This window comes from Tarenaya hassleriana, unplaced genomic scaffold, assembly GCF_000463585.1.
Source record: "Tarenaya hassleriana unplaced genomic scaffold, ASM46358v1 Cleome27, whole genome shotgun sequence".
NCBI classification, from domain to species: domain Eukaryota; kingdom Viridiplantae; phylum Streptophyta; class Magnoliopsida; order Brassicales; family Cleomaceae; genus Tarenaya; species Tarenaya hassleriana.
Genome location: NW_010965946.1, coordinates 1,607,533 through 1,619,691, shown reverse-complemented (window position 1 = coordinate 1,619,691; position 12,159 = coordinate 1,607,533). Strand labels below are relative to the sequence as shown.

The 12,159-nt window shown below is 37.1% G+C and overlaps 3 protein-coding genes across 4 annotated transcripts; all 3 read right to left on the bottom strand.

Annotated features, from left to right (window-relative positions):
- Positions 1-53: 53 nt before the first annotated feature.
- LOC104817398 (two-component response regulator-like APRR9) lies at positions 54-3,170 on the bottom strand. Of its 2 annotated transcripts, none has more exons than XM_010546574.2 (8): positions 2,632-3,170; positions 2,168-2,329; positions 1,921-2,051; positions 1,673-1,813; positions 1,336-1,456; positions 933-1,251; positions 387-843; positions 54-288 (listed from the first exon to the last, which is right to left on the bottom strand). In XM_010546574.2, the coding sequence occupies exons 1-8, from the start codon at positions 2,834-2,836 to the stop codon at positions 175-177; spliced, it is 1,650 nt and encodes a 549-aa protein (XP_010544876.1). In that variant the 5' UTR covers positions 2,837-3,170; the 3' UTR covers positions 54-174. The 2 variants fall into 2 exon arrangements, with proteins under 2 accessions (XP_010544876.1, XP_010544877.1); XM_010546575.2 differs by having other exon boundaries at positions 933-1,245; positions 2,632-3,167.
- A 924-nt stretch (positions 3,171-4,094) lies between these two features.
- Positions 4,095-6,793, bottom strand: LOC104817615 (RNA-binding protein 24). The gene is made up of 6 exons (XM_010546866.2): positions 5,913-6,793; positions 5,674-5,820; positions 5,404-5,471; positions 5,277-5,313; positions 4,932-5,199; positions 4,095-4,828 (listed from the first exon to the last, which is right to left on the bottom strand). Exons 1-6 carry the CDS (start codon positions 6,120-6,122, stop codon positions 4,692-4,694), a joined length of 867 nt encoding a protein of 288 aa, XP_010545168.1. The 5' UTR covers positions 6,123-6,793; the 3' UTR covers positions 4,095-4,691.
- Positions 6,794-7,919: 1,126 nt separating this feature from the next.
- LOC104817614 lies at positions 7,920-8,213 on the bottom strand. Its single transcript, XM_010546864.1, has one exon. It carries the CDS (start codon positions 8,211-8,213, stop codon positions 7,920-7,922), a length of 294 nt encoding a protein of 97 aa, XP_010545166.1.
- Between the last annotated feature and the right edge of the window lie 3,946 nt (positions 8,214-12,159).

The window sequence follows — 12,159 nt, the reverse complement described above, 5'->3', positions numbered from 1 at the left end:
CCTACACGAGATTCAACTATCTGACAAGAAACAATCAACAGATAGCGAAGTCAGATGCCAAAAACCACTGCTTGCTTCATAACTATATAGTATAACATACATACATACATACATATATATGTGTGGATGTAGCTGTAGCCACGCCAACGGCCCACGCCAGACCAGATTGGAAGTTCAGGGTCCATCGGAGACATGAGGAGGTGGAATCTCATAATTTAAGGCACGAACGAATTGCCCTCTTACACGTGGACGCTGCTCTGCTAATTTCTTCCTGCTCTGATATCGAACCTGTAAAAAAGAAAAACACATCATCATCATCATCATCATCATCATTCCAAAATGTTTTTTTTTCTTCTCATGTAAAGATATGCATTGGGGATCTTTACCCTTTTCTCAAAGCATCGATCTTTCCTCTTCATCCGGAACTTCGAGAGAGCTGCTTCTCTTTGTCTCCATCTTTGCTGTTCCATTGTCCCTCTTAGCCCATCATCCTCTGCAGCACTTTGTTCTTCCTTCGACTTCTCTGTACTGCAACTTTGACAGCCAAGCTCCAGTTCCTGGCCAGCTTTCATTGTTTCCTCGGATCCGACCAATGTTTCTCGAGAAAAGGGGGAATCTTTTTGTGGGTTCGCCTGAAGAACTTGGTTTAGGTAGCTGAAGTCAGACTGTCCGTATTGCCCACTTATGCACGATCCCATATTCTCTTGGTTGTTGCTGCTTGTTGTGACGCTTTGTATATCAGAGCTCACCATTTTGAACTGTTCATGCGATTCAGTCGACGTTTTGGGCTCAGATGAACTACTTGTAGCAGCAGCAACAACGACTGGCTTTCCATTGTCATATCTGAAAATGGGAAAATGAAATTGATATTAGATGATCAAAAGCAAATGCCCATTTGAGAGATATGATATCTGAGATACCAAGCAGCTTACCGTGAGAAGGCAGAGTTGTTGGATTGGCAAAGCATTTGTCTTTCACTTTCATATTGGTCCTTGGAGGTTCTGGGGCTGAATCTTTTCAGAGAAAGTTCGAGTTCCGGACAGACATTCTCGGTATAACAATCGACTCCATTAAGGCAATTGGGCTGCTCGTCAAATGCACCTATCAAATCCATCGTCATACCAGACGATTCAGACATTTTCTCCCTCCAGACAGAGTTAACTACATGTCTGCCAAGATCTGCTGTTCCATCTCTTCCACCCAACAGCATGTTTCCTCCTCCAGTTCCAGCCTTAGCAAGCTTTTCTGAAACTGATAGCTCGTCAAAACGCCTATACATACAATTACATACTTTTTACAATCAAATTAAACAAAAGGCAGCACATCAAATTCTACCTTCTATTTGATTCAAAGGAGTAGCTAATTCTTTCACTGATTTGGCATTCTCCCTAAGCATGGTTGGAATGCCACCATCAGCTTGCTTTGCCCTCGAGATGCCATGAGATGAGCAAGAGCTCTGCAGAACAATGCATTCGCTACGTAAAAAACCTCGTGGAGGTAAAGTGGAAAAGAAAAAGAGGAGATTCCCTCATTGACAGCCATAGACATAGACCAGCCTCTTATCTGGCTGCCCCATCAAATACATCCATGACCATCACACCAAGGCAACATGCTGATGGTAAACTATATAACAAACATATCGACACAATATCCACCATGGCAATTAACTTACCTGAACATCAAATCCTTTTCTGTTCGTATTTTTGCAGGTAGTAGAAGTCAAGTAATCTCTGGATTCTGTGCTGTTTTCAGCTGTAGCTTCGAGCTTAGGCTCTGAAGCCGGTAAGCCATGATGAACAGGCGGAGCGGACAACTGAATCATAGGGACATGGCATTAGTCTTTTGTCAGCAAAATTCATCAGAGGAAGGTATCATAATTCTGAAAGAAACATCAAGAAGAACCATAAGAAAGTGACTCACTGCATGCCTTCTCCAGACATGCTGCCATAGATTCCTCAGCTCATTCTTCCTGACAGGTTTGATAAGATAATCAGCCGCTCCCTTCAACAGGCACTTCAAGACCATACCAAACGAATCTTGCGAGGACATCACTACACATTCCATCAAACAAAACATAACTATCAAGACGACCGTAACAGATCAAATCCATGGAAGAGAGAAAGTTATGCTGAAACATCAAAATAGAACTCCAAGATCATCGGCCTACTTATGACTGGAATGTTCTTGCAAGTTTCATGCTCCATGACCAGCGTAAGAAGCGCAAAACCAGATATCAACGGCAAATCCAGCTCGGTTAGGACAAGGTCTATGCTCTGTGGCCGCCCTTTCAGAGTCTCCCACGCCGTTAAACCATCCGGAACAGCAGAAACTGCAAAATTTCATTGATAAATCAAGTTAAGTTTCCAAGAACAGAACCCGAAAACATTAGGAGACTAGAAAGTTCATTCTACATCATGAAATCCAAACTTGTTGGTACATCACACAAACTCAGATTATGTCCCACGCATATTTTATCAGACCACCATCTGAGATAACAGAAGTATGAACATTGACATACATAAAAAGAGACATATACAAGCACATACGTACAGAGACCAACATGCCAGCAATGGTCAGGTTGGAAAAGGAAATGGAGGGAAACAAATCTTTAAGGTTAATGGAGAGTTCGACCTCTGTAATTGCATTTGCGGAGAAGATCGGAGATGACATGGCGAGTGGAGTCATCGGCTTCGACGAGCAAAACCCTAAGCACTATTTTCGGCATGTATTTTTCCCACAGGACAACTCCCGACGACTGTCCTCCGCCGTCGATCGTCTTCCTCCCCTCCTCCGCCTCCATGCCGTCGTCGCTACTCACAACCACCACCTCAACCATCGGAGACCCACAAAGCAGAATCAGAGAAAATTCCTAATCTTTCGAAAAACCGAGAAAAAAAACAGGACACCAGAACAGGACAAAGCTACGGAATCACTGGGAAAATGATTTCCGATCAAGGAAGAGGAGAAAGAAGAAAATATCTGACAATCTAGCGAGGGAGAGAAGCAACGACTGGCCTTGGAATCTAGCAATCAACTTTCGATCTCAACCACTAATATCAAAGGAAAATATCTTCCCCCAAATACGAGTCCCCGAAAGAAAAATATTACATTTGTAGAAAAACTCTCAGAATCCAGCAACCTCAAAGCTCAACTCTGATGCTAATACATTAATTAATCCAAAATGAAATTTAATCCAGAACTAATCTAATCCTATAAACTATAAAGTATAATTTTAATTTATTTAACAAAGAATTTCCGATTGGAAATTTTTTTTATTTCAAAATTCTGATTCTTGATTTCTTTTAAATCAAATGGCATATCAAAAGGAGGGCCGACATTCAGTTGCGGTGGGGTGGGGCTGACGTGGCGGAACTAGGGCTTCTGTTTTTGATATTTTGGAATGCAATGGTTGATTTTCGGGGCAGATCCGCATGACACGTGTCGAGCTGCTAGTGTTTCGGTAGTGGAGACTTTTGTCGCCAGAGCTGCCACGCAAGCAACGAGGATCTCGTGGTCATATGGACGACACGTGGACTTCTAATTTTTTTGGACATTGATTTAAATTAGTTTTTATATTGTTTCATTCCATACTCATACTGGATGTGTTTTTTTTTTCTTTGGAAAGGATAAACGGGACGTGACGAATATTATTTTCTTTATTCGGAATAAAAAAAAAACGGTCCACTAATTTTATGTTAGCGTAAAGATTTAAATATGCCACTATCAATAAACAAACCGATCATTTCTTTTATCGGACCGGGCAGCCATTCTAACACAGAGGCCCATCTAAATTTTTATGGCCCATATAAAGTGGCTATTGGGCCTCATATGGATTTGGGCCGATGATAATTAGAGAACGTTGGCTCGAGTCTGTCGCATATGAGACGGGCAGAAAGATCCATCTCTGCCAACCCAACGGTCTTTTGACCGAAAACTTTGTACCTTAAAGATCCCATTAGGAATCCAAAGACGATGACTTTAAGGCACGAACCGAGAGACAATGATGCATCGTATTTTTGTTCTTTTGGGTTTCCCCAGAACTGGGTTAAAGACCTTATCTTTATAAAAAAAGTTATAATCATTGAACAAAAAACGATCCAAGAACAGCAGCAGATAACAAACGCAAAGAATTACAAAGTTAACCAAGATATATGAAAGAAAGGGCTAAAGCTTATCCGAAGCAAGCCCCCTTCTTGAATCAGTTCAAAGGTTCAAAAGAATACATAAAACGGATCTTCTGAACCTAAATTTAAGAAAGAAAAAACTTATCGAATTCAGAGTTGTGTAAATGGACGCTTTTTGCATCCAACACCGGAATCATTCGAAATGAAACCGGTTTTTTTTTTCTTGGATGGAGGGAATCCAAGGCCACCTATTCCTCGGATTCTTACCTGATGAGATGAATGTCGGAAAGTAAAGAATGTGATGGCTCCCTAGAGTCCTAGCTAGTTCTAGATTTTCATAAGTAATCAGGAAAAAAAAAATAAAGAAAACCAATGGACTGCCTACTAAGTGATCATGTTGTAGAATGCTGTGGATGGTAAACTTTGCATGGTTCTGTAGCAGGTATCCGCCTGTTTGAGCACTCAATCGTTGGCTTTGATCGTCATGTGCTTCTTGTTTCACTGTTATGATCAAGACCCTTTTTTTTTATGGATGTGATTGATCTCGTTAGTGGCCGGACGACAAGATCATGTCTGTTGTTTCTCTCCAGCTGCAGTTGCAGATGTTGTAGCCGTCGCTGTCGTTGTTCTTGGTGAGGGCCCCGCCGTTGCAGATGGAATTGGCGCTGCTGCTGCTGCGGCTACAGACGTTACCCCAACTCCAACTGACCAATCAAATGCAAGATAATAACATGGATCAAGAACCACGAAATGATACAAGCTTTCACAGAGATGAGACAAGAAATGATATAAGCAAAAGGGTGAAACCTGAAGAAGAAGAAGAAGAAGACAGAGTGAAAGATGTCGGAAGGGAGAGGATGGGAGGCGGAGGAGGCAAGTAAGGGTACTGCAGAAGAGAAGGAGCGTATTGAAGGCCATAACCATGATGACCATGAGCTTGGGCGCTGCTGCCACTCTGCGTGCTGTACTGTGGGTAGAACGGGTGGTAGAAACCATGGAACATGCCACCAGCTGACCCCGATGGCCCGTAATATGGCGAGAACTGCTGTCCTCCATACATATGGTTGTAGTAATTCTGCACATACATGAGTTAGATATTTCACATTGGAGAAAGAAGGGTATACAATACAATATATGGTTCGAGTAACTAACCATGGGGTACATGCCCTCTTGAGAATAACCAGCAAACCTTCAAACCCAAGAAGAAAAGAATGACCAGGATGGTTACAATGAAATTGCTGAGCATATCATATATATGTATATATGCATGTATGCTTACCCGTAACCAGGATATGGAAATGCAAATTGAGCAGCGGGTTGATGATGCTGAACTGAACCTCCCTGTTCCTGCATTTCACAGTTCTCTCAAAGAATCACTGAAACAACCATATCTATGTCTTCTCCTTTTTAGATCTTAATTATACCTTGACGATTTACCAATAAGATAAACTGTATGTTCCATTCCAGTTCCACCAACCAAACACTTTACGTGACTTGCTTCAGAAAGCAGATGCATTCTAGGCTTAAAGAGAGATGGTTAAAAAGGAAAAAGAAGAAGAAGAAGAAGTAGAAAACCATGTCTTGGAGTTTTCTGGGCACCGAGGCAAGCAAGATTACAATTTGCTCTTCTTCCATCGATCACCGGAGATATGTTTTCGCAGGCTCTCATCGCCGCCGCCGGTTCCTTAAACGTCACCTGAAAATGCATACCCAGAAAGTGAATCAAACAAATATGATCCTACAAGATTGTTCGTTTGTGTCGAGAGAAAAGAAAACTGAAGACATTACAAATCCATATCCTTTGGATCTTCCGGTGTTCCTGTCCGTAATGACGACGGCTTCGACAATCTCGCCAAACTGCTCGAAATAACGCTTCATCGTATCTCTCTTCGTCTCCCACGCCAACCCACCAACGAAGATCTTCGTCAACGTCGTATCGTTATGCGACGCCGTGTTGGCCCCACCACCTTCCATCTGAAACTGTCTCTGTTGAGCCATCGCCGAAATGTTCCAGGAGAGAGAAACCAGAAATACCCAGATGCCCAAAATTGAAAACAACGCCCAGACAATCCTCAATTCACATCAAAGGAACCATTTTTCTTTCACTTTTCCATTTCCTGTTCGGGCTCGTCACTGGTTTTCTCAACCAATCCCCAAAACTGCAACCTTTCCCCCTCCCAATACGAAAAAAAAAAATGAAACCCTTTATATGTATTGCAAAAACAGAGGAAGAAGAAGGACGATTACACGGAAGGATGGAGTTTTCTCTTGAGGGTAATTAGGGGGGGGAAAAACAAGGGAGAAGACAAGAAAGCTGCAAGTGGGAACCCACGACAATGGCCGGAGAGAGAGGAGACAGAGAGAGCCAACGAAATATGAGAAAAGCCAGAGACCTGATTTCACCTTTTCTTTTTTCCTCCCTGTTATGTATATACATACATTCGCTTATATAATATAGTGTATATGTGCGTGCATCTGTGTTGGGTCCGATGCATAACATCTGCTTCGCTGTCTTCAACCTCCTCTTGAAATCTCCATCTTTCTGGAAATGTTTTTAAAAAAAAAACACCAAGCTCTGAAAAAGAGCGAGAAAAAAAGTAGTAATCTTCTATTGGCTGATCGATCGTCTCTCTTTAAACACGAGAATCTGATTAATATTTTTCATTTAAATTCCTGAAAAAAATATGTGTGTTCTAATTTTTTTAATATTTTGTTGGATTTGTGTTCGTTGTTATTTTTTTAATAATAAAAAAAAAATCTGGAGAGGCGTATCTGTATAACGGAAAATAGGGATAGTAAGAGAAAATTGGTATTAGGTTTTAGTGGGCCTATCCTTTTTCTGGTGATTTGATTTTTTTGCTAATTCTTAGAAATAATGTATTTAATGATAATTAATAGTAGGGCAACTCCTTAATTTCCCTCTCTAACGTTTGTAAGAGCTAATCAACTTTAAATTTGCTTCTAATAGCAGTTCTTCACGATATCATCAATAACTTAAAGAAGCTAGCTGATTTTTTTGTGAATGCAATGAAATTTTAATTTTAATATCACCTTTCTTTGCCATATTTATAAATTTGGATCAAGTCCTGTACCCATCTGCAGATATACATGACTATATATATGTATATATATATATGGTACACACATGCATGGATATCTATGATAACATTGCATGCATGCAAGCATATGTGTGATAATGGATGGTGTTGCACAGTGATTTATCCACATGAAGGCTGCAAGATACAGGCAGGCATGCACATGCTTCTGCCCAGCGGCTTCCCATTATTATTATTACCACCCAATAGAAATCCGAGTATTGTTTTTTTTTTTCCACTAACTGCAAATGCACCGCTGGATGACGTGCGCCTTTTCATCCAACGGTAAATATTAAACGGTTTTCGTGGTCCAGCGGGCATGGGATCATGAATCTTGATCATGTTTGAATAGATGACACGTGGCATACCTTCGGTTTGACCCTTCAACGCCTAAGTCACGTGGCGGAATATTCCCACGCCGCGTGTGTGCCTTCGAAAAGCACCAATACATACAACGACCAAAAAAAAAAAAAACTGTCCCTCGTTCAATATGTGGGCCTTCGTAAAACTACCAACCGAAAGCCCATTGCATAGTTAATATTGGATCACAAAATATATATATATATATTACACATATATATATATATGTATGCTGATATCTCGTCATGATTTCGATGATATATTTCCAGTATATCAAACAATTTACAATTGTATACTATATGATCTTGAATTTGAATGTACATAAATACATATATGTTGGTTATTCCTCCTTGATGGACACCAATCTCCGGCCTCGACGGATCATGATATCGTCGTGGTCGGATATAACTACAGGCTCTGGTAAACGGCCTTCCATATACTCTTTAACGATCAGAAAACCAAGCTTACCACCACCGTCGGATTCCTTATCGATATCGGCACGTGCCAAAATCTCTTCGAATTGATCTATTCTCATACGTACTTTGATCCTTAGGATCCTCCTGTCCATGGGCGGCGGCTGAATGCGACTCTTCTCTTCCTCCACTGCGTAGATCCTCCTCAGACAGTTTCCCATCTATATCTCTCTCTCTGTGCTCCTGTATATATGAATATGGATATATATTGATGGGTTTGATTTCGTGAATACGTATGTACACACGTATTTATATATCTGATACGGATCACGTGTATAGAAGGAATTGAGTAAGGTGGTGAATATCCGTGCATGGGCCATGCAAGTTAAAATTGAAGTGTCGTCCTGGTTCACGTGTTTTGGTGACGTATAGAGCCTCTCAATTCTCTTGAGTGAGAACACTGAATTCCATTTGCCATCTATCATAAAGTAGTCGTAAGCCAACGCCTTTAAATTTTTCTTTGGTCTAATCTCTTATTCTTTTTCGAAATCACTCAACACGGTTGTTCGCCCATCTCAAAAAAAAAAAAAAAAAAAAAATTAAGGAATCTAAATTTCGGATGTCATGTTGGGCCTGTGGTTGGTTCGTTAAGTAATATTGGGCTTCATATTTTCCGTGAGGGCTTTGAGACATAGGCCTTGTAAGGCCCAATGAAGCGCTTTATTCTATCCTGTCCAGGCCTTGGAATGAATTTTGTCTCGGCCTACGTCATTATCTATTTTCTTTTTTTTTGGTAACGTCATTATCTATTTTTTTTTTGTTAACTGTAAATTTATATTAATCGAAACCTTTTACAACCGGATATTAATCTAGATATGAACATGCATATATACATATATATATATATATATATATATATAATAACTCGTTGAGAGAAATAGTGATAACTCAAAATAATTAAAATAACAAATAGACATTTCACCATATATATTACTCAAAATGTTAACATTAATATAAAAATATTTTTTTTAAAAGCCTCGATCGGATCTATATGAATACATAATAAAACAACGAAGCGATAAATTAAAAATCGTATAACGTCTCCACATGGTAGTAGCATCTATTATATAATAGGAATATGCAATATCCCCGCTTTTAAATTATTTTCTATTCAATTGTGTATATATATAATATGATCTTGCACACCGTACGTATACGTATATATATATATAACAGTACTGTGCAGTTTGACCATGCATGACTAAGGTTAGACATAAATAATTTCATTATTTTGTATTTTAAAATCTACGTAACTTTTTTTGTTGGTGAGAAAAATCTACGTGACTTGGTTTCATGCATACAATACAACGATATAAATTATATAATTAGTTCATCCAAGAGATACTTTGTGCGGAAGAACCCAAATATTAAACGACAAAGATTTTATTAAAAATCCAAATTTGATTTGGAATCAGGTGCCCCGCCGATATCATCGGCAAGCGAGATTGAAAGGTATTATTCATATTTAAAAAATACAATATGCTTTAACAAAAAAAAAAAAGGAACAATACGCTAGAGCAAGGCCAAATGCTTTGAAAAAAAAATCCAAGTATAAGATAACACTAAAACAAAAAAATAATGCTACAGAAAAAAAATTATTATTTTAAATACGATTTTGTCACTAATTAGAAAATAAATTTATAATATAAATTTGATTCGTTTTTCTAATTTATAACATAAATATTTTGAGTAAATATTTAGAAATTATTATTAGAAATCTCGATACTTTGGAGAAGCATCATTTAGTTGCAGTATATATATCGTATTGACAAATAATATATATATATATATTGATGATTGTTCAATATAAAAAGAGATTCGTGGAAAGTCTGCAGAAGAGATTGGTGAATATGAGGAACATAGAAAATAGAATGATAAAAAGAATAAGCAAAGAACAAACAAAACAAATTTGTATGTTTTGTATGCATTACAAGGCCCACGTAAAAAATAATATATAGCACGAGGATCGTTAGGGTTTGGCTATGTATTATTATTTTACAATTCCTACGTGGATTATATAAAATGGCAGACCATACGTCTATTTTGCATATTAATCTTCCCAAGATTTGTTACGATTTGGTCTACATATTGTTTCATCAATTTAATCATACAATTTGGACGGTTCTCTCGTTAATTAATACACCAATAATTATAACATGTACCAAATTATCGATCGATACTCAAGGGCTTACATCACTGTTTTGTTTTATATAGTTATTTTTTTTATGTTATTAACCACGTGACTTTTTCTATTTGTTTTCTGTTTTTATTTATATCCCATGAATGTTTGTTGCTTATTTTGTTTTATATTGACATGTACCAAATTTGCCCAACACTTCTCGGTATTATATATACGATGGGCGTAGCTCTACACTAATCCAAGGATTATCGCAAAGAACATCATGTGAGATAAAAAGAACAATTAAAAACGTTTATTTTGCAAAAATATATAATTTTATTTGCTTTTTAAAACAGTAACATTTTTTACTTCAAATTTGTTAACTAATTTATGAGCTCCGACAATATATATATATATATATATATATATAATTGTGACAACTATTTTTGTAATATTCTCACTGTCTTGGTGGTGGTGTCTAATCTACTGAACCATGTTCTGTTTGATAAATGTACGTGTAATGTCTTATACGTTTCACGTTCCGAATGCTGCCATAAATAAAGCTAACGATTAAATTTGAGTAACATTATTTTGATCAAATGGGATAGATTTCAACATGTATACATGGGTTGGTTCAGAAATTTATTTATTGATTAATTAAACAACTTGTCGATAGTTTATTGATATATTCGGTTGTTTTGTTCTTTTTTAATTTGACCAATCCTTTCCTTTCATGGAAATACTTACGATAATATTTTAAGCCCATGCAAAGGTCAAAATAATTCAGAATCGTTGGAATCATTTAAGCCATATATCTAATCATACCTGTTTATTATATAGAGACGTAGCTATACATGCATGTATCAGATGCAATATTATTTTTCAGGATATATGCATACAACTCAAATTCAGAATTATAATTTATATTAATTAATTTTTAATTCATAGAATCAACATTTATTGACCCCCGTTGATCACTCTATACGTTTTTTTTTTTTTTGCAATTCCTTTGAGATATATATTATTGTTTCGCTTACAATTTATATTCGGATGGTAACTTAGATAAATCATAAAAATCGGCAAACATTTGGAATAACAAATAAAAAAAACTAAATAAAATCTTCTCATATTCGTTGTTTTTAAATTGCCACGTGATTAATACGATGAGCATTCACCACAAAAAAAAAAGGGTCGGTACAAAAATTGCAGTGAAGTTCCAGTTTTGCCCTTTGCCTTACAGAACAGAGTCATGACGTCTCACCATTAAGCCTTAAACAAACTTTGACGATAATACACCAAACTCAGATTGCTTCTCAAGTAATCTTTCTTCGTCTTCTAGAGAAACTGATAATTTAAATCATGTAGAGGCTATTTGGTAATTTACTTCCTATTCTCCCCACCAGAAAATTTCATAATATATATATATATATATATATATGTGTGTGTGTGTGTGTGTGTGTGTGTGTATACATGTACATCAGTATATATGTGCATCATGGGCATATCCATGCCTCCAGACCCTAGTTATTTGTTGAAATTTGTTTATCCTAAAAAATAATACAACACATATATAGAAATGGGGAGTTGTTCTTTTCTGTTTATTTTTATATCAGTTTCTTTAAATGATCGAATTTCTTTTAATAATTAAAGCTAATATATGTAAAGACCTATACATGTGTGGCTTGATATACCACATGTTAGCGAGGATGACAAGATACAAAATTAAAATTCATATAACACAAATTTAAAAAGATAATATATTAATTAGCAGATAGCTATATGTTTGATGATGTTGTATCGAGAAGGGGTGAAGAAGCATAGAAAATCATGTATTATGTTACGGTTCATGGTGGAAGTAACTATATATTAATTAATATTTAATAGCGAATCCCTAAATAAAATCTTGCAAAAGCAACCTATATGCTATACAAATAAAGGAGCTCCACGTTATATAATACGGACCGAAAAGTAAAATATAAAAAAGAAGA

Bases quoted from the DNA above. Each gene is read 5' to 3' on its own strand.
- LOC104817614 (XM_010546864.1), bottom strand. From the start codon at position 8,213: ATGGGAAACTGTCTGAGGAGGATCTACGCAGTGGAGGAAGAGAAGAGT.
- LOC104817398 (XM_010546574.2), bottom strand. From the start codon at position 2,836: ATGGTTGAGGTGGTGGTTGTGAGTAGCGACGACGGCATGGAGGCGGAG. The intron at 1,252-1,335 runs GTAGAATTTGAT...ACGAGCTATCAG, and splicing joins TCCTTTGAATCAAATAGAAG to TTTCAGAAAAGCTTGCTAAG. The intron at 844-932 runs GTAAGCTGCTTG...TCCCATTTTCAG, and splicing joins AACAACTCTGCCTTCTCACG to ATATGACAATGGAAAGCCAG.
- LOC104817615 (XM_010546866.2), bottom strand. From the start codon at position 6,122: ATGGCTCAACAGAGACAGTTTCAGATGGAAGGTGGTGGGGCCAACACG. The intron at 5,821-5,912 runs GTAATGTCTTCA...ATGCATTTTCAG, and splicing joins GATCCAAAGGATATGGATTT to GTGACGTTTAAGGAACCGGC. The intron at 5,200-5,276 runs GTTAGTTACTCG...ATGTATGTGCAG, and splicing joins AAGAGGGCATGTACCCCATG to AATTACTACAACCATATGTA.